This window comes from Acyrthosiphon pisum, chromosome A2 (genome assembly GCF_005508785.2).
Source record: "Acyrthosiphon pisum isolate AL4f chromosome A2, pea_aphid_22Mar2018_4r6ur, whole genome shotgun sequence".
NCBI lineage: Eukaryota > Metazoa > Arthropoda > Insecta > Hemiptera > Aphididae > Acyrthosiphon > Acyrthosiphon pisum.
In genome coordinates this window covers 37141802-37165202 of record NC_042495.1, presented here as the reverse complement: position 1 = coordinate 37165202, position 23401 = coordinate 37141802, and the positions used below count along the sequence as shown (strand labels likewise).

The window sequence follows — 23401 nt, the reverse complement described above, 5'->3', positions numbered from 1 at the left end:
CATTATTACAACAAAAGACAACACTACGTTATCGAATTGAAAATGTATAGCTTATACTTAATTTATTTTAGTGTCGGATTTTCGTAGTGTCGGCCTTTTGACCTTGTCGGCTAAAATAGTTTCGGCTATCTTACTGTCGGCCTATATAGCCGTCGGCCGTTTGGATTCGGCCGGATGTCCGTATTCCCCATATAACGCGTCATACATCAACAACAAACAGTGATACTATCATAAATATATAATAGTACACTTTAAAAGATTCAAGTACCCACGAATAATATTATAAAATCATAACAAAATAACTAAAATAGTTATTGCAGGTTTTTTAATATGTAATTTCGTCCAAATTTTAACTTATAGAATGAGTATAAAAATAAACTGTGCTTATGTATTTTTTAAAATTTTTTGGTAACAGAATTAACTACTTACGTCGAATCTTGTTTTAAATTTTCAGTACTTGGATATAAAAGTTGAACATTTTATAAATTTTTAACCACAAAATAATTATTCAATTTTAAATTTGATAAATTTTGTCAACATTTTAACTTCAAATGCTTATAAAAAAAAATTGAGCCTATGTATTTTTAATATTTTTCAACTGCTATTGTAACAATGTATCAGGAGCCTTGTATTAATTTTTTATACTTTTTGGCCCAATAGATAAAACTTTATTGATATTTATAGAAAAAAAAACTAAAAAAATTGAAAACTTACAATGTCCGTAAACAGCTCAAAAAGAGTCAAATTATTTTCAAAATTTTATCGTATATATAAAATGCTAATATAAACATTCAATGAAATTTTCAAGTTTCTACAGTCATTCGTTTTTTAATTACAACAAAATAAGAAAATCGTTACGTAAGAAATCGAGTGAATATCAAATGTTGTAAAAATATGAATTTCAAACGCTCATAAAAATTTAATTTGAGTTTCTTATAGATATATTTTTTTGTTGAAAAAGGTAGATTATCCTATGAGGAATCTTGTATTACATTTTAAAATCTTAGTTCTAAAAAGAAAAATTTTTACGAATTATTAACTCAAAATAATTTGCTAATTTTCGTGATTTTTTACATATTTTGTCAATTTTTGAACTTTAAATGCTAATAAAAAAAAACTGTGACTAAGGATTTTTAATATTTTTCAAATGTCATTGTAACAATATAGTAGGAGCCTTGTATTAAATTTTCAAGTATTTTTACTCAACAAATAAAGTTTTATTGACATTCATAGAAAAAAAACTAATTAAATTGGAAACTGAAATTGTCCGTAAACAGCTCAAAACAAATCAAAATATTTTGAAAAATTTATCATGTATAGAAAATGGAAATATAAACAACCAATGAAAATGTCATGTATCTACAGTCATTCGTTTTAAAGTTACACCAAAAACCAAAATCTATTTTCTCGAAAACAGATTTTTCGTAAAAATTCCCGTTTTTCCATAATTTTTCTTTTGTTTTTCACGGCGCTTTTAAAAACTATTGGAAATTTCAAATCGAAAATCGAAGCAGTTTTACTGCCCCAAACCGTGATGACAGACACAAAAATAAAAAATTTAAAAAAAATAAAAAAAACACACATCATTGTAAAATCAATACATTCGTCGTTCCACTCAGAATCTAAAATGACTTAATAGTATATGTAATAAAAATATATAGTTTAGTAGGTTCGGTATGTTGATACACTTAATAATTATGTAAATAGCAATTAGTTATTTATAATTTGTAAATAAAAAAAATACAAAATATTATGGTTTTTATAACGAAATAGTGGAATAATTACTAAATACTAAGGATCACATTGTCTTCATTCTTCATCTTGATTGCAATAATGTTATGATTATAATGAGCTACACCTATATTATGTTTATTATCAACCAGATAATTGTAGATGATTGACCAACGACGTTTAAATAACCGCGAATAATTTCTTGACATTTAACCACCATGTCGATATCAAAATATTCGCAGGAAAATCAATCGTTTAAGTTAGGGTTTTTGCAGTATATAAATTAAGTTTTCAAAACGATAACGAAAAATTTAAAATCACCTGTATTTATAAAACAAAATATATAAAGAGATCATGTAATTTACAATTTAGCATATATTTATAATCAGAATCTTTTAGGACTATAATATTGAAACGGATGTCAAAGTTAGTAAATTGTCCTTCATAAAAAATAATATATATAGCTGAGTAGGTATAGACACATAACACCGAGTCCTAATTAGTATACTATAGGGAGAAGGATCGCAATAATAACATAAGAACCGGTAGATATATATATATATATATATATATATATATACTTTTTTCGGACAACCTTTGGTGCGTCTCATTAAAAAATAATCGCACGGCCTTAGCGGCACTCTCGCGCTCGGCGAAATACGCAAGCTCCCGTAATCGCAGAGTAGTTCGTTATACAATGAACAGGAAAAAAATAAGAGAGACGGAGAGAATGCGCGGTAATAAAGAAATAATAAATAAAATAACATGTAGTCATCGCCGTCGTCGTGTACACACAATACGCGCACAAGATTAATTACAAGTCGAGAGTTGAGTGGCAGCGCTTTTTTTTAAATTCATTTTTTCCTTTATGTTATATCCTCTTCTCCTTTTAGCCAACCTTCCTCCATCCCCCCGCCCACACACAGACGTCGGTGTCTGAGTTTGGCCACCACCGCTCGCCGTTCCGCGGCGGTCCACTAGATCAGCGTGCGCGATGAAAGACTACGCGGCTTAATGACTTTGGCGAAACTAAGAGGGCGTGACTCGCGCGCGTCTCCGTCTTTTGTGCGTAATACACATCGTTACCAGACAATTAATATTGTATAAAAGCTATCCTTATAATAAAGTGCATTATTTATCGTCCGGACGGCGGACCCGAGTGATGTGTGCTATACATTATTATTATATAGAATGTAATAAAGACCGCGAGCAGCTCCGACCTATACTTATCTATCACGTCATCACACCAGACGACGTCATTCGATCGCGGCTAACGTGTTTACAACTTTGAACTGCACAATACGTAATAATAATATAAGCGCCTCCAATTTAGGTACAGAAAAAATATTGATGAGAATTCCAATAAATAATACGACTGATAGAAGTAGCATAACCTTTGAAGTAATTTAGAGCCGTTTAAGTCCAAACAAAATTGTTGTTATACGCACTATTGACCATTGGCCGATAAACCACAATAATACAAATTATAAACACTTACGAATATAGTCTTATAAATAAATGTATACATCAGAGATAAAATTATGGACTAGGAAAAAAGAAAAATGTATTTATTGAAAATCAAATAAAAACAACTTATCACCTAGGTATGTATAATAATTTGTAATGTATAACATTTCACCTAAATATTAAGTTATATAAAAACTAATTAATTTATTAATATTCATAAATATTATATTATTATATAAGTATCGTATAGTCTATATATATAGGCAAATACACGTACCTACTACCTACATTTCATTGTATTCATTAATTTGAAAATTTTTTTCAACACAAGCAATTATTATTATTCCCATATGTATATAATTTATGTCATATAGCCATGTTGATTCCAATTATTTTGAACACAAGTAACCCTTCATAAATTTGTCATTTGTGACTTAAAATTTACTATGTAAAATTAAATCAGTTTATATAGATCATAAAGAAACTAGATTGTATATACATTTTAAAGAATATATAGTATAGGTACCTAATACCTGCCTATAGAAGCTATAATATATACCATTATAATATTATGGTACATTATAAGAAGGTAAAATAAGGCTTTGCAATGTACTTATCACTTTTAAGAAAATAGTAAATAAATAAAAATATTTTACCTATGTTTTGTTTTTAAAATAAAAGGTGAAGTATAGTAACCACTCTAATGTACAGTTAATGTCGAGTGTACTGTCACAAAATTGTGTGTGTTAAATTTGAATTCAAATATCGATTGATTAATTCATAATAGATTGAATTAATTTTTTCTACAAATATTGCATATGAAATTGTTATTATATGTCTAAAATATAATAATATACGTTAAAACTTTCAAGTACCACGAGTGCACGAATACCTACTAAATAATATAAAATAACTAAAATTATTATAGGTTAGGTTACTTACTTCGTTTAAATATCTAATTTTGTCAAAATTTGAACTTCAAATGTTTATGAAAAAAAATCACGCCTAGCTATAATAATAATATATCGGTAATCTATATTATTTTTAAATAAAAGGAACTTTGTATTAAATGTTCAATCCTTAGGTATGTGGCATGAATATTAAAAATATTTTCTAATTATAACTACAAAATAATTTGCAAATATTCGCAATTTTGATGAATTTTGTAAAAATTCTAACTTTAAATGCTTATAAAAAAATATTGTAATTATAATATAGTGTATATTATATGATAATATGTATTTACGATTTTTTTTAATTGGTAAATGAACAACTTATGAGGGACCTTGTATTAAATTGTCAACCTATTTGACCCAACAAAATTTTTTATCGAAATTTATAGAAAAAAACTAACAATTAAAAATTAAAAAGGTGGGTAAATGGATGTCGTTCTGTTGTACAGTAGGTTACAAATGGGTCACTGCAATGGATGGTGTTAGATTTGAATTAAATGATATAATATCATTGTACAAGAAAAACGATTCTGAACGAATACGGTCATGCAGTCAGCCTATGATATTACTAAGTATATTTGATGATATTAAGGTGAATAAAGTAATTTATATATAGCCTATTTACGTGGAATCGTATTTTAAATTTTCAATCCTTAGCTATAAAAGTTGAACATTTTATAAATTTTTAACTAAAAAATAATTATTAAATGTATTCAATATTCGAACTTTAAATGCTTTTAAAAAAAAAAATTGTGTCAATGTATATTTAATATTTTTCAACTGCTATTGTGACAATATATTAGGAGCCTTGCATTATATTTTCACGCTTTTTTACTTAACAAATAAAATTTTATTGATATTCATAGAAAAAAAACTAAAAAAATTGAAAACTGACAATGTCAGTAAAAAGCTTAAAAAGAGTAGAATTATTTTAAAAATTTTATGGCATATAGAAAATTCTAATATAAACATTCAGAGACATTTTCAGTGAAATTTTCAAGTATCTACAGTCATTCGTTTTTTAAATACAATAAAATAAAAGAACCGTCACATGAGAAATCAAGTGAGTATCAAATATTGTAAAAATATGAATTTCAAACGCTCATAAAAATTTAATTTGACTTTCTTGCATACATTTTTTTTTTTTTTGATAAAGGTAGATAACCTTATAAGGATACTTGTATTACCTTTTAAAATATTAGATTTCAAAAAAAAATGTAAGGAATTTCCATATCAAATTAATTTGCACATTTTCGTGATTTTTACTCTTTTGGACAAAATGCGAACTTTAAATGCTTATTAAAAAAAATTGTGACTATTGATTTTTAATATTTTTCAAATGTCATTATACATTGTTACAATATATTTAAAGCCTTGTATTCAATTTGCAAGTTTTTTTTATCCAACAATTGTTTACAATTTTATTGACATTAGAAAAAAAAACTAAAAAAAGGTGGGTAAGTGGATGTCGCTCTGCTGTACAGTAGGTTACAAGTGGGTCACTGTATAATGGATAGTATTAAATTTGAATTCAATGATATAATATCACTGTATAAGAAAAACGATTCTGAGCGGAGACGGTTTGTAGGTCTAGGTATTGGACATACCTATTATAGGTAGGTATACTTATCTATAGTATTAAAAAAAAATTGACCTATAATAGGTATTAATAATAAATTCCAAATTAATCATATCACAATATCCATTAGGTAACGCGTTATACATCAACAACAAACCGTGGTACTATCATAGATATATAATAGTATACTTTAGAAGTTTCAAGTACCCACAAATAATATTATACAATCATTACAATCACAACAAAATAAATAAAATATTTATTCCAGGTTTTTTAATATGTAATTTCGTCCAAATTTGAACTTAAAATGACTATAAAAATAAACTGTGCTTATGTATTTCTTAGAATTTTTGGCAACCCAAATTAAATATTTACGTGGAATCTTGTTTTAAATTTTCAATTCTTAGATATAAAAGTTGAACATTTTATAAATTTTTAACTACAAAATAATTATTCAATTTTAAATTTGATAAATTTTGTCAACATTTTAACTTCAAATGCTTATAAAAAAAATTGTTCCTATGTATTTTTAATATTTTTCAAATGTCATTGTAACAATAAAATAGGAGCCTTGTATTAAATTTTCAAGTATTTTTACTCAACAAATAATTAATAAAGTTTTATTGACATTCATAGAAAAAAAAACTAATTAAATTGGAAACTGAAATTGTCCGTAAACAGCTCAATACAAATCAAAATTGTATCATGTATAGAAAATGGAAATATAAACAACCAGTGAAAATTTCATGTATCTACGGTTATTTTTTTTAAAGTTACACCAAAAACCAAATTCAATTTTGTGAAAAATCGATTTTGCGTAAAAATTCCCGTTTTTCTTAATTTTTCTTTGGTTTTTCTTGGTGCTTTTGAAAATTACTGGGAATTTTAAATTTTGACCTCCCCAATGCACCAACGATATTCACTTTCCAATCGAACAAGATACTGAAGTTGAAAATCGAAGCATTATTTCGACTACTTATCGTGTACACAGAAACAAAAAAAAAATGAAAAAATAAAAAGACACACATCATTGTAAAATCAATACATTCATCGTTCCACTCAGAATCTAAAATTGTAAAATTGATAATGTCCGTAAACAGTTCAAAACAAGTTAAAATATTTTAAATTTTTTTTTTTTTTTTGGTGTATAGCAAATAATAATATAAATGTCATTGAAAATTTGATGAATCTACGGTAATTTATTTAAAAGTTACGTAAACACCAAAATCGATTTTGTCAAAAACCGTTTTCCTTAATTTTTATGTTGTTTTTCCCGGCGATTTTGAAAACTATTGAGAATTTTTGACCTTCCGAATGCACTAACTAGATTCACTTATCCATCGAACCAGTTTTACTGCCCCTAACCATGAAGACCGACACACAATAAAAAACACACATCATCGTAAAATCAATACATCGCTTCACTCAGAATCCAAAACCCGTATGAGGTTCACTACATCACTAGATAATATTCTTACTTTTAAGTTTTATAGGATGTCAATTCACTTTAATTTTTAAACTAACTGAGCTAAATGTGATCTGCTGGATGTACCTACCTACAATTTCCTATCTTATGCATTTGTAAGACGTAGATATCGCGTAGCTTCCAAGTTAACCTCTTAAGGTAAGGTATCGTTTAAATCATTTTTTCTTATAAACACTAACATGTCTTGTATACTTGGAGAAGAATTGGAAATTTTTAAATAAATTAAGTTTCCAAATCTGTATTGTAATAATTTTTTAAAAGCTCATCAGATATCCTTTTGTCTGCTGTCGTAATTTAAGTAAGTTTTAAAAAAAAATAATATTTTTTTAAAAGGTTCTCATAGGTAATGTTACACTAAAAACATTTTTCCATCCCTAAAATTTGACACCCGGGGCATTTACCCCAGTCCCCCCTTAAATGCGCCACTGATTTTAACAGTGGCGTGACAGGTTTGGACGTTACTGTTTCATAGAATAGAATTATTTTGTTCGATATTTAAAGAAAAATAGTATAATCATATAATATAAAAACTATGATATCTAAATTTTCACGTACTTATTTTGTGGTCCTATAATAATTACTTTTTTGGCAAATAGACATTGTTTCAACTGGTCAAACATAACTAAAATCAATTGTTTATGATTAGGCTGACCGCTGACCTATACTAAGCTTGTAGTGTTTTCCAGATTTTATTTTCATAATATAATATTGTCAAGATTTAGGAGGGAAGTGGGTGACAAGTTGTATGGACCCAGGGCACTGCACGTCTGCACCGAAATCCTAAATAATCCTAAATAAGACATGAATACTGTTTTCTACGCTTTATTTATTTACAAAGAACAAATGCAGTTATGCTTTAATTTAAGTTTTTTATAAGTAGGTACACCACTATTAATTGATCTTCATAGAGTGATAAAAATGAATGATTTTTGTTTGAAACGAAACATTTACATATATAGGTATATGAAGTTGTTTTATTAGCGAAACGTCCATTAGCAGTTGAGTACATAATAACAAGTACTCTAATGTTATTTTCTTTTTCTCATGGTAATCACATGTATTCATAAAGAATCTGGCGATGCGAAACGTTTTTAAATTTCAAACTACTCCAAATATCGACGATATGGGTTCGTTCGCCAGACAGACCTATTTCAATAAAAATTAATATAATATCAATCATGCTGTTCATCATATCCATCATTATCATTACGAGTACTATATTATAATAATACTCTATATAATCCCACACAATCGGAAACAAGAAGGGGCAAAAGCATGCGTATACTGGGTGGGGGTGGATTGCATGTTAATAAATCACGAGGCAATACTGAATACATGGTATAACTGTCGGGTACACGCTATTAGTCAAACAGTTACACCCTTTTATAGTAAGTAGGTATTGTTATCGTTGTAGCCGACCCTCTTAGAGAGGGACGTAAACATCGACGCCACCACCCACAAAATCGAATAGGGTGTTCTGTCCAAGCACACAAAAATAATACGAAATACTATTAAATGACTATATATCGGGGCGTGATAGTTCTCTATACAAACCGTTTATCGACCACTTAAATGTGATTTTTCAATAAAATGCTAAGTTTAGGTATTTAATATATACACACACAAAGTTCTCGCTCCAAATATTCGACAACAGTTCATATATGGTTATAACTTAATACTTGTAAGTTATCCATATTGACTATGATAATATACTATACAAAATACTCAAATCGATTAATTATTTACTTAGCAAAAATCTAAAACATTTATAAATAACAAATTACGTTCGTAGAAACTGATTTGAGTATTTAGCGTAAGTAACTTTACTATACAATTACAAACAATAAGATAATTAATATTAAAAGCGTACAGTGGAAAAAATATTTAAATGTTTAAACATTTACGAAAAAAAAAATTTGTAGAATATAATAAAAACGAGCATATAATATATATTATAAATGGACTCGACTGTATACTTCATTGTGCGGTATATTGTCTATAAGGGACTGAAATTAATGAAGCAAATCGAAATGTTCCACTTGGGTAACTTCCTCTCAAGTATTAAACTGTAATCATAAGAAAATACTGCCAAGAGTTGTTCTATAAAACCATTGTTAACGGACATTTAACAAATATTCGTTTAAATAACGCTTAACATTTTTAAAGTTCAAAATATTATTTATTCACTCATGAGTCATGACTAGTACTTCTCTAAAGTATTAGGTACCTCTATCAATTTGTCACAAAACTAAACCACATAATATAAATTATCAACCAACGGTACCGACTAAATGAACTTGTAAAATATCAAACAATTCACAAGGGTTCTAACTTCTGATCAATGTTGTCTTAAAAATTAAAGGAGAGAACAATTAATATAATAAATATTAATAACTAAAAAAAACTAAAAACTATGAATATTCACAGAAATATTAGCTAATTCAAATTCCAAAGATCATCCTGCACCTTTTTTTTAAAACTATTACATATTAATGGTACATTTTAAAATGAAAATAGTTTTACTTCAATTTTACATAATTTATTTGTATTATTTATAATTAATTAATATATGAAAGTTAAGAACATTTCATTGATGTTAACCATAGTTTTTCAAACTTAATATTAAAAATAAAAGGATTTTTCATTCTATAACACTTTTAATAATTATTATACTTACAGTAACTTTTGTAGAACCAACAATTTTGGGTGTAAGTCTTTGTAAATGATTAGGTGTTACTTGCTTATTTCTGGAACCTAATACAATAATTATATATAGTTTTAATTATTACTATTATTATATTGCTTATAAATAGTAAATATATTAATTAAATATCTATAAATGCAATGCAAGTAATTTGTTATTTTTAAAATAAAATATATAGGTAGTAATCTAAATTTAAAAAAAGTATTATAAACGGTTTAATCCAAGTTACCGGGGCCAGGTTAAATGAAAAAAAACTCAACCTAAAGAATTGAATCAAATCCTGATTATTCCATTTAGTATAATTCCGTCTACATTAAATATTTAAATTTTAAATTGTTATCTTATTTTAATGTATGTTTTTGTCCATCAAAAGAATTTTTATCTTATATACATGATACACATCTACATAAAAAATATGACTCAAATTTTGGATTTAAGTACTATAGGGGATAAGTATACTAAATCAAGAATTCTGATTTAGATCTCTGATAGGTCAAGTAAGTATGTAGTAAGTAACTAATACATTAATCGAAAAAAGAAAATATATAACTTCCTATGGAAAATTCAAAAATGTTCATTTCACTTCATCTTTTCTCTATCTTTCACTTATAAATTTGGGAATGAAAAAAATTAATATTTTTTAATTTCGGTTCCTCTAAATGAATATTAATAACTTTTTGAATATGATACATATTTGTTTTTTTTTTTAGTTTTGAATATCTATATTATATTTATGATTCATACTAACAAAGAAACCTATTTTGTAAAATTATTTTAAGCTCATATAAAATTTGAAATTGTGACAAAATATGATTACAATAACAAATTCACTGACCTTTAACACCTTTTGGAGTAGAAACATTTTTTTCATTTTCATCTAACCCATCAGGTTCTACAATGATATCATTTAGTTCACCATGGGACATTCTCTTCCTCAAATGTTCTAATTCTATTTCTCTAGAAATAAGTTGCTTAGTAGCATAGCTAGATGTTGGAAATGTTTCCAATCCAGGAAATTTTACTGCATCATCTACACATCTATAAAATGTAGGATACAATATAATTATTTATTTATTTTTTATATGACTTTTATTTCAAATATTATAAATATTTATAATTTTTTTGCACAAAAATATAAAAATAATTATTTTTACTATATTAATAAGCTTGAAGTTTATGCTCATTGTACAATCTAATTCAACATTTAAAACACGCGTGAATCAGATCATCTGCTCTTCTTTGGCTTACTTCATACTTAGATAATAAAACAACAATTAATGGCTGTGGTTGGGCTTGTGAAAATATTTTAAAGAAATTGTAAGTTAATCAAAAATCTCTGTTAAGAATCGTCTTAATAAGGATTTATTAGTGCATACAAAAATAATACAAAAATGTCTATGTGTTGACATTTCAAAACTGTATTACAAAGCCACAAAAATTTATCTTTAAAACATAAATTACTTATCCATTCTACTCACAAACAAATAAACTTAATTTGTATTTTAAGAGAAAGATTTTTTTTTCATTTAAATTTTTATATTCATAATCAGTAACATTTATTTTGAACAATGGATGTATTTTATATATGATATTAATTATGTTATGCATGAGCTGATTAAAGAATCATTCTAATGGATGGACTTTGGCTGAGTGAAAATTTAACAAAATGTGGTAAATTTAATGTTTGTAACTATATTTTTTAAAAATAAAAAAGATTTTTGTAAATATTGTCTACATCATCAACAAGTATTTAATATAATGTGCTACTTACGGATTGAGTACAAAATTAAAAGACCCATCAGCATCTCTTTCTTGAAAATAATTTAAGCCATAATCAATCATAATATTGACCACTTTTGCAAGGTCTTCTTTTTCTTTTTGAGTAAATAACTGTGTACTAATCTATGAAACAAAAATGAAATTATTAATGTTTAGTAAAAACTATAAAATCATAAGCAAATGTTTAAATGTATTAAGTGTTTATACTTACAGATCTAAGATTTGGAATAGCAATATGCATAAGTAACGGCATAGTGTCCAATAAAACTTGATCCCGGTGTAGAAATGTTCGAATACTTGGGATGATACCAGACATTAACTCATCCATAATTTGTTTAAATTTGTTTTTTTTCATTGTCGCCTAATTAATATAAACAGTCATGAAAGACACATCATGCATCATAGGAATCATTGTACATATAATTTTAAATTTATAAATTATCCCAATAGTTAAGGAAATAGTAAATTATATTCTTTGACAAATCAACATAGGTAATAATTAATAATTCTGATAGAGCAAGATTTTCCTATTAAGCAATTAAATAATTCCATTTAAAATATATCTCACTTCATATGCAGCACTTGGGTAAGTAATTTTAGGCCATGTAAATGTAGCAAATAAACAGTGCCAAGTAGCAAAATTATATGGCAAATAAGGAAACAGTGAGTAATTTTGAGAAGAATTAATCACGTGCATCATCTTGTCAAAATTACAAAACCATTCTAGACCTTCAGCAATCTAAACAATAATAAATTAATAATAATATAACATAAAATGTATAATAAATAATTAGTTTACATTTGTTAATGATGAATCTTTGGGCTTCAGGATTAAATAATTTTCAAAAATCCCTTGACAAAGCTTTTCATAGTCTCCATAACTCTGGACAGTTTTTAAGACACTGTTAATTCTAAAAAAAATTAAAATATACTACATTTATTTATATTAATATATAGGGGGAGGGGGTTCAAAAAAAATAACCAACACTAAAACCTTTTCTTTAAAACTACCCATTTTCCTAACAATCAAACATATTACACGTATAAATATTAATAGGCAAAATAACAAAACAAATACAAAGATTTACATAACTCATGACAGTTAAATACTATTTAATATGCACATACCTAATATGTACAGAATATTATATATATTATATTATTAATTATTTATAATAAAAATTCTAGTATCCTTTTTTTATTGGATAGTTCAACCAGCACTTCATCAGGAGTAATTGAATCGTTTTCGTTGATATAGCTAGACCATTAAGGGCCAGTATTACTATCACCGGTATGCTTCGATTACGCTTAACCGGCTGATAACAGATTTTATTACCGGCCGAACTCGGCCGGTTAGGAGTCAGTTAAATTTAACGGGAGATGGTAATACTGGCTCTAAGTCTTTCCTATTAAAATTAACTACAACATTAATTCATTTTGCAATGGCAGAATCAGAGGTGGATAGGTAGTATTTATGTTACAGGGAAATATTTAAAGGGGCCCCCAAACTGAAAAAAAATTTGGTCACTTCGCTCGCATTAGATACTTATTCAATCTAACACCTTTACCTATAAATAAAATATTTTTGTGAAAACATATTTTTAGTTTGGTGTGGGGCTGGGGAAACGGCATATGAGGAAAATGCTTTTTTCGGTTGTAAGGGATTTTTGAACAATTTTGCGTAAGGTCGTACAAATTCGTACAAATTCCGAACTAAATATCTGCATAGAAGTTTCAATAAGTAGTTTTGGAAATAAGGGGGGGGGGGTAGGGAAACATACGAGGATATTTCAGTCTTCGATTAATGATAAAAATTTAAAATACTATATTAAAGATCCGTAAGCAAATTCTTGACTTGTGATATTATTATATTGTTAAAAATAACAGTTAGTAATAATAATTAATATAAAAAAATGAATTGTTTTAAATTTAAACTATTCCTATTTGGTGAATATTTTATTGTGCAAAAAAACAATGTGCAGACCCGAATGGGACCCCAACATAAACATAAACGGAGCAGAATAACCCCTGAGCAGAATAGAATAGAATGAACAAAAATTTCATAATATTATTTAACGAAAATGTATAACATGGTCATTTACTATACTGCTATAAAATAGAATCTATTTCACAGTATATTGTCGTTCACGCGAATTTCAACGATTATAATGTAATCGGTTTTTTTCTCCGTTGTCCGATCGAGTCGGTCGAGATAATGACAATATTAATATGGTATTTATGACCGCACGCAACTAACTGACTGAGTACTATCAAACGTCTATTTTGATTGATATACGGCACCCATAATTTTGTTATGAAATCTTTTTTCGTTGTTGGTAAAGTATAGTGTATACTCAATAGTCATATTATTATGATGTATGTTTGTGTATATACACAGATGATTAATACTAAGAAATTCATCAATAATATCACAATTTATTTTGTAAATATATTATAACCCCCTCCCCTCCCCGAATGTACGCCACTGCTAAATATATTATAAATCTAAAATCAATGAATAATTTTCTTACAACCTTTACTTTATAGAAAAACCAAACATATTATTTTACCTGTCTTTCATAACATTATTTTGACTTGAAAAACCATCACTTGTACTATTTGGATTGTTCTCAAAACAGCTAAGATAAACATATACAAATAAACATTCATACAATTATTACCTATAAAAAAAAAATTATTTGAATTTATTAATATTACCTTTTTTTTATTTGAAATATTTCTTGCCATACAGTAAAAAGTCCTTTTTGCATATCTTTTGCGCCAATATTTGCATTTTTAACATGCGATAAGTGTACTGATTGATTTCTAAAACACGATAATGTTGACAAACATGATCTTATATCATTATTTGTTTTGGTGCCAAGTGCAGTCATTGCACCCATATCTGTTTTAATGTTTTCATAACTTGATATTTCCATTAATCTTTCAACCAATCTAATCAAAAATATTATTATTTTGTTATGTTATAATAAGTTATGTTATGTTATAACCATGTTGGTTGTTATAATAAAATTTACCTAACAGAAGATGTAGGGGGAAAATTTAATACAAATGCATTTTGTCTTAAATTTCTTAAAGCAGGTACATAAACATCATTACATATACAAATTATTGGTCTTTTTAATATGAAACTTTTTTCTTCTTTTTTATCAGTTTTTTTTTTACGAGTCGCACGTTTTTCTGTAGCAAATTTTATTAGAAACTCTATAGAGGCCTAAAAAAAAATTTTAACATATATTTTATTATTAGGTATTCACAAAAATGTAAAATCAATCAATTTTTTATTTAATAAATAATATTTAACAATGCATACAAAACTAAACCAATACATTTTTATTAAGCTACCAATTTTAAATTTTAAAGGACTTTGTGGATATAATTGTTAAATATTGACCATTGTTTTCTTTATTTTCTATGTATGTACAATTATAAAATCAAGCTCCTTCATTACAAAATGGCAATTTTTTATAAATACCAAGGTAGTTAAAATACATATTGGATTACCATAATACCAACCAAAAAAAATCACAAGCATATTGATTAAATTTCTTAATTACACAATAACGTGAATATGTAAAAAAAAATGCTATTTATTTAATCTTGGTATTAATTTTATTTACATAATTTTCATTCATATAATAAATAACATATTTGAAACAATACAAAACATAGAACTAAATATAGTAATATTATTATTGGCTATTTAAGTAAATCAGAGATCACAATTTAATATTTTTTTAGGGCTCAGGGTTGTTGGAGATCATCAAAATTTAATGTTCATGTTTGTTCAATGAAAATAAAGTAGAAATCAAAAGAGCCGGCCAGTGGGTAAAACTTGCTGCACATTAGGTGTCTAGAGAGTCACTGTAATGGAGGTGTTAAATTTCAATTCAATGATATAAAATCATTGTATATGGAAAAATATTCTGAGCGAAGACGGTCTGTCAGCCTATAATATTACTAAGTAGGTTAGGATTTTAATGATATTATTGTGATTAAGAGGACGCTACACCCGCATTTGTTGTCTCCGTCTTACAAATGTACAACATAGCAAAAACTGTTTTGCGCGGGAAAGAACAGAGAAAGCTACAATCATAACTAAGAAACGATATTTTTACCACATAAAAAGGAGAAATTTGGCTGTGCAACGTCGTTTTTAATTTTTTGATATCATTTATATGAAAAAAGTTTTTCAAGTTTGAAAAACACTAACAATAATGATTTTCAAAACAGTAAGAACTTTTTTCATATAAATTATATCAAAAAAATAAAAACGATGTTGCATAGCCAAAGTTCTCCTTTTTATGTGGTAAAAATATCATTTCTTAGTTATGATCGTAGCCTTCTCGGTTCTTTCCCGAGCAAAACAGTTTTTGCTATGTTGTACATTTGTAAGACGGAGACAACACATGCGGGTATAGCGTCCTCTTAAAGTAATTTATTCTACTACCAGACTTTAGTACTACAGTAGGTTAAATTCATTTTTGTCAAAAAAATGCACTTTAAAATGTCATTGTGTGTATAAATATAAATTATATTATAGTATTATACCTACTATAAAAGTTTCATTTACCCATGAATAATATTTTAAAATTATATAAAAATAACTAAAATTGTTATTCTTAGTTTTAATATGTAATTTTGTCCATATTTGTACTTAAAATAACTATAAAAGAAAACTGTGCTTATATATTTTTTAGATTTTTTTATTACAGAATGGACTACTTAGTAGAATCTTGTTTTAAGTTTATAAATGTTACCAAAATTTGAACTTGCTTATAAAAAAATCTAGCCTATATACCCATTTTTAAGCTGATAGTGTAACAATGTGTGAGGAACCTTGTATTAAATTTTCAAGTTATTTGACCCAACAAATAAAATGTTATTAACCTTTATAAAAAAAAAACTAAAATAATTTAAATTTTAAAATGTTCATAAACAACACAAAACAAGTCAAAATATTTTGAAAATTTTATCAAGTATCTTAAGAATTAATAAAATAAACATAAAGTGTATATTTCAAGTATCCACAGTTATTAGTTTTTTAATAACAACACAATAAGAAAATCGCTCCTTGAGAAATCAAATGAATATCCAGTGATGTAAAAAATTGTATTCCAAACTTTATAAAACTTATAAAAATTTAATTTGACTTCCCGGTAGACTTTAAATTTTAAATAGACAAACTTATGAGGAATCTTGTATTACATTTTCAAATCTTAGATATAAAAAGAAAAATTTTTATGAATTTTTATCTCAAATTAATTTGCAAATTTCTGTCAAATCCGTTGAAATACAATTTTGTATAAAAATTTACACTTTTCCTTAATTTTTTTTGTTTTTTCCGGCACTTTTAAATACTACTGAAAATTTCATTTAATTCATTAAAAAAAATATATAAATATAAAAAATAAATCTTGTCTGCAGGCCAAATTAAGTTTGTCCACGGACAGCCATTTGGGGACATGACGCGTATTAACTATATATTTAGTACTTACTACAGGTGCTCCATCAATTTCATCCAACACTAAACAATTAGGCCTTGAATCATTACTCATCACAGAACACATTTGTGTAGTTGCTTCAAGCTGTCTTTTAAAACAAGTAAGATTACGATCATCACTAGCATTCATTTCAACAACATTGTACCCTAATAATATAAATAATGTAAATATAAAATTAAATGTTTATAGGACTGTTATAAAAATAGTATACCTGCTTGTCGGGCTACCAAATGAGCTAAAGTAGTTTTCCCAAGACCAGGTGGTCCACATAACAATGCTAATTTATACTTAGGACAATTATTTTCATCCAACCCTTCATCTAAGGTTTGATTCTTTTTTGTAAACTTATTTCCTGTATTAAATTATATTAAATTTAAAACTAATAAAACACATCATTTTGAAACAGTAATTGAACTTTTAAGTAAATTATAAATATATTTTTTCTTATGATAAATTGTATTAATTGCTACAATGATATTGAAATAAGTAAATACTAGACAATACTAGACAACTTTTTTCTTCTAATATTTTTATCTTCTATAATACAAATTTTAACACTAGCCATAATAATATTATAATGTTGATATTATGCAATTTTAAATGTATATATATGTTAACTAAATGTTAACCTTATCCAGTATATGTAAAATGTATATACTTTATACAGGGTCTTCAAAATATTGTGCAACATGTATGGTGGGGATCACAATAGTGACACCGAGGTTCATTCCAAGTTGTGTGGTAAAATTATAAATTCAAAACGGAAACCCATTGGCATTACCAAATTATTTTTATAGACTGAGGGACATCACACACTGTCTTAATATGTTTATTAATTGTACTTAAATTTAGAAGATACATTATGAACAAACTAAAACTTATTGAATTGTATGGTTGTGCCATAAATTTGTTTGTCAAATACAAAGCATATTATAATAAATTATTATAGTTATTACCTAACTATAGAATCAATACTGATGTACTATAAAACAGCAGGAATTAATTTTTGGTATAAATAATTTAAATATTTTGAACTACATAATATAAATAATTTAAATTGCTATTTTTATATAAATATATAATTTCATCCAAATGTAATTTTCAAACGCTTAGGAACAATATTAAAACCTGTACCTATGTTTTTTTTATATTTTTAAATTATTGTATAATCAAAAATAAGGCGTATAAAATATTGGGTTTTATTTACGGTGTGCCACCATTAGGTGACTTCCCCCTCCCGCTAATCAATCAACCCACAACCTATTTACTTATTGTGCTATATATAAATACAGATTGTAAATATAAATTTTTGTTCCATAAAAAAAAAAAAAAATGTTGGGTTTTATTACTAAAAATACTTAGGACTTTAGAAATCCTATATGTTTAAAAAAATTGTATACTTCTTTAGTTAGATCAAACCTAGAATTTGGCTCTTTAATTTGGACTAATAATTATTCAACTTACTCAAATGAGCTTAATAATATTCAGTATGAATTTCTGAGAAGAGTTGCATTCATTAATCATTGTACTATCTCCAGAGACTCTTTCTTTTTGGTTCAAGACTCTATAGGTATTGACTCTCTTAACATCAGGCGTGATTTGACATTTTTAACGTCATTAGAATCTCTACAGTTTAAGAAATTTTCGTTCTGTCTCGTCAAGTATTTAAAGCTAAAACTTTGTTGTTTTTAAAACATAGTGCCTAATTATTTATTTTATAGTTTTGTTTTATAGACTAAAATTGTATATTTGTATTTCTTGTTATTTTTACTTTTATTACTTTCACTTGTCTATAGATTTCATATTGTGTCAATTCATATGTAATGTTTTTCTTTCTTTGTTAAAGGGCTTTGGCCCGTTTTTTATATAAATTAATAAATAATTAAATAATAATAATTAATAACTTATGAAGAACTTAGATACTTTGTATTACATTATCAAACTTTTATCTTGGAAAAAAATTGCTCCACAATAAATCTAAAAATGTAATAATTAAATGAGATAGATTATAGAATATAAAAAAATATTCCTTTATAAAATATTAGTAAGACTTGTGTAACTCTTATTGAGTAATAGTCAATTAGTACTAACTACTTAATATGGTTGTTTTGTGTACATAAAATATAGATAATAATTAAGAAGTAATTATGTAGTCTAAGAATATACAGTGTACACTGTACACTCTTGCATGTATTATATTAGAAATACCTGATTACAATACACTTAATAACCATACCAACAACATTATTACCTTAATTGAAAAATTGAAAAAAGCCATAAATATTAGTCTGTAGGTACCACCATCGTCCACCACCCATCCTAAATATTTGTTGACACTGCAAAACTTTGATATAGAGTTATGTGCCACTGGATCAAATAAAAACCAACATAATCCCCACCATTTTTTTAGAGGACATTTGGAAGACCCTCTATATTATACAAATATTATGTAAGCTATTGAAAACATACCTGCTGATTTGTCATAAACATCAATAACTTTTCTTTTTTTGTTAACTTCTTTATTGAATACTACTTTATCCCATATTTTTAGCCATTGCAATAGCATTCTATTAGTACTTTCATCACTTAACAAATCCAAATATCTGTTTGGCTTATACTTCTGAACCCACAATTCTGCTGTGTTATCGATACTATTATCCAAGATGCTAACACCATTTCGATTCACTCCTGATCGTATAGCTTCATTATTCTCAATCTATATGAAAAATGCCGGTTACTAAAAATCTATGACACAAGTGAAATTTGAAAAGTATAGCCTAATCATTTTAAAGGATTTGAGTAATGGATTTTGAGCGGAGCAAGGAAGCTAGTGGTTTTACAATGGTGTTTATTTTTTTTTTATCCTGTATACAAAATATCTACCAAAAGGAGTGATTTGATTGAAACATATAGTATCTTATCTTTTAGCAAATTGGATCAAGATGGTACTTTGGAGAGGTTATTTTTCGATTTTCTCAATAGTTATTTAAAGCCACGGGAAAAACCACCAACAAATTATGAAAAACCGAAATTTTAATTTCTAACGCTTTGTTTATCAGCATGGAAAAGAATAAAAATGAAAATAAAAATAACAATTTTAGTTATTTTGTTGTAATTTATAATATTGATTCAACTTACAGGCTATAATAAATAATAATAATATAAAATATCCAGACTGATAAACCTTCTCCGCTCAAAATCATTTTTTGTATATAATGATATTATATCATTGAATTTAAATTTGATACAGTCCATTACAGGTTACTTGCAACCTACTGTAGAGCAGAGCGACATAATTATAATAATATTTATAATTTTTTTTTTTTTCATAATTTACAAAATTTGTTATAAATATATACAACAATTATCAACGCAGTCGCCGTATTACTCAATACAAATATTCTCAATACCTAGTATCAGCTTTTGTCTCGCCTCTTTGAAATCAAATGCTGCAAAGTCAGGACTATTAAGTTGATAGTTCTGAACGTTCTACCCAAACAAACTAAGAAATTAGTTGTCAGCCGAGCAGTACCAGAATAAACGCAGTAGTGAAAAAGACCAACACCAGTTTTGACATTCTTTATCTATTGTTTTTATCGCTTGTCTACATTGGTTAAGGATTTTGCAGTATTGTGCTGCATTGATGGCCAATGTTAATTGTCTTACAATTTATGAAGAGGACAAAGAAAATTTTTTGTATTGGTATAAAAGCTGATCCCTACGTATCTAAAATATGTCAAATGATTTGGCGACTACATTGAAAAATAGTTGTATATCTTTATAACAAATTCTATACATTTTGTAGAAAATAAACAGGCGTTACTCTTTGAATCGCTTTCATAAAACATAAGTAATAAATAAACAATGAAACCTTCTCATAAGCACGTGCAATCATTTCATCAACAGGGTCTGAAAGCAACTGTACTGATTTTGTATGCCATGATAAACTTGATATCTGAATCATAGTAAATAGTTTTAAGGATTTTAAATTAAGTTCAAACTACAATATTTGTTCTAAATTGTGATAAATATGTTTAAAATACTTCTTCGTGTACAGCATCTGCAGATCGAAAACGAATGTATACTCTTTGATTTTCACCGTCACATGCAGGAAAAAATGACCAAGATGGAACTCTTCTGGATACACTTTCATATGGCTGAGTATGACTAGAAACATGAATACAATAAATGTACATAAAAAAATATTTTAACAAGTAAATATCTAAGAGTAGAAGATGAATTAATATTATTATAAAACTTTTATTTGTTCTTATACAATTTTATTAATTTGGTAAACATGCATTACTATTATGAGAAGAGTCTAGATTTGAATGCATTTCAATATATATATTATATTAGTTCAATTAAAATGAAGAATAAAACATTGTTATGAAGTGTTGATTTTTGTTTGCAAATAAATATAAATAGCTGATATAAAAACCATATACCCATTGAATAGCTGATACAAATTCAATGACATTGGAATAAACATTATAATCTTTTCAACCACAACAAGAAATAAAAAGTTTAAAAATTGTCTTAAAAGTTCTTTTAGGACTGCTGGTGCTCTAGGAAATAATGTGACAGCATGCTAAGTATGCTTCTGAGACTCAATAGACATCAACATTAAATTTTCGAGTAAATTGGTTCGATAGTTCCAGTGAACAATCGTGACAACAGCAAAGCATACACTTAATTATATTATAAAGATAAGATAAATTTTTTTTTTAAATATTTTTAGGTACATATTATTTAAGTAAAATAGTGCATACAATACATCCTTTAAATATAAGCCTTTTAGTTTTTATAAAATAATTAAAAAATTACTTTGAACTATTGTAAGAGATAGATGATAAAAAATTGGATCTTTTTCCAGATTTGAATTTTTTCCTTTGATCAATAATTTTTTTTATTAGATCTTGCTGTTTAATATCTTTATCAGATAATGGGTCTACTTTTTGACGCTTTAATACAGGTTCCACTAAAAATAAAATTGAAAATGTGTTAACAACCACTTTTTTTAAAGCCATTATTGACAACATAAAATGCATTTATTTTTTGTTATGTTTTACATTAAAATTGAGACTATATAAATAAGAAATACATTTTAAATCGTACATTATTATTATTATTAAGTATCATAATGTATAATGATTATATAAATATTTGAAAACTTACATTCTTCATCTTCAAAATTAATATCATCTGTGTTTCCAAATAGATCTTCAACATCTAAATATCTTTTATTGTTGATAATAGATGCAGATGTACTTGGTTGTGCCTAAAAATTAATAAATGTACAATAAATATAAATTTTATCAGAGTAGTAAAGGACTTTAGATATAATTTACTTCATTTTCATTATTATCATCCAAATTAAAAGAAACCACTGATGTTTGAGATAAAGGAAACACACCATTTAATTCACTTGACAAATTAAAACTCCTTTCAGATTCAATTTTTTCATTAGAAGAAAATCTCGTTGAAAACTTTAAACTTCTTCTCGTATCTTTTGGTGAGCATATTTTAACAGCTATAAATAATAAAAATAAATTATGTATATAAAATCAAATTATTATTATTACTATATTATACAGCTATAAATTATTATTTCTAAGTACATGCATATCCACCGAGCACTCAGTAAACTAGGAAAGATTGAGACATTTAAACAATGCCATGCAGTTAATAAGCAAAGTGGTACAATCAACATCGATGCCATGGTTTTTGATACTTTAAAATATCGCACCACCAGAAATCAAAAGGAATGAAGCATTGTTGAGAATATTTATTAAGACCGACAAGAACTCAATCCTCTACAAAATGTTGGAAAATACGCCAGATATAAGACTAAAGTCAAGGAAAACGCCATGGATCAAGGCCAGAGAACTCACTCAGTGGCAGTAATGCAGTGCGAAAAATTGCCAGGAAGAGTGCCTGAGGAATACGGTATTACATAAAAATTTGATAAAGGATCCGACACAAAAAGTAAAAGGGTTCAAACTCCCACAACAAAAATGGGTAATTCTTACTCAATTAAAAATTAGATAGTTAAGGTTCGAGTTGGGAATTAGTGGAATTAATGAAATTACGAAGGAAGCACTTGAATAGATTAGGGGCTAGATTAGGGCATTGGACTTAGAAATTTAGATTTGACTACACACAGTGGTGGATCTA

At 26.7% G+C, this 23401-nt stretch overlaps 1 protein-coding gene across 2 annotated transcripts in view; it reads right to left on the bottom strand.

Annotated features, from left to right (window-relative positions):
• Positions 1-23401, bottom strand: part of LOC100160476 (chromosome transmission fidelity protein 18 homolog) — a 32876-nt gene that overhangs the window by 7277 nt on the left and 2198 nt on the right. For both annotated transcript variants that reach the window (XM_029490987.1, XM_001944150.5), the window contains exons 2-18: positions 22576-22757; positions 22403-22505; positions 22052-22205; positions 21268-21391; positions 21096-21179; positions 19694-19940; positions 17436-17576; positions 17219-17370; positions 14738-14934; positions 14418-14654; positions 14270-14338; positions 12499-12610; positions 12268-12438; positions 11911-12060; positions 11692-11822; positions 10756-10958; positions 9894-9970 (exon numbers count right to left, since the gene is read on the bottom strand). In XM_029490987.1, coding sequence (XP_029346847.1) covers positions 9894-9970; positions 10756-10958; positions 11692-11822; positions 11911-12060; positions 12268-12438; positions 12499-12610; positions 14270-14338; positions 14418-14654; positions 14738-14934; positions 17219-17370; positions 17436-17576; positions 19694-19940; positions 21096-21179; positions 21268-21391; positions 22052-22205; positions 22403-22505; positions 22576-22757 — 2534 coding nt within the window. The remainder of the gene's footprint in view (positions 1-9893; positions 9971-10755; positions 10959-11691; positions 11823-11910; positions 12061-12267; positions 12439-12498; positions 12611-14269; positions 14339-14417; positions 14655-14737; positions 14935-17218; positions 17371-17435; positions 17577-19693; positions 19941-21095; positions 21180-21267; positions 21392-22051; positions 22206-22402; positions 22506-22575; positions 22758-23401) is intronic.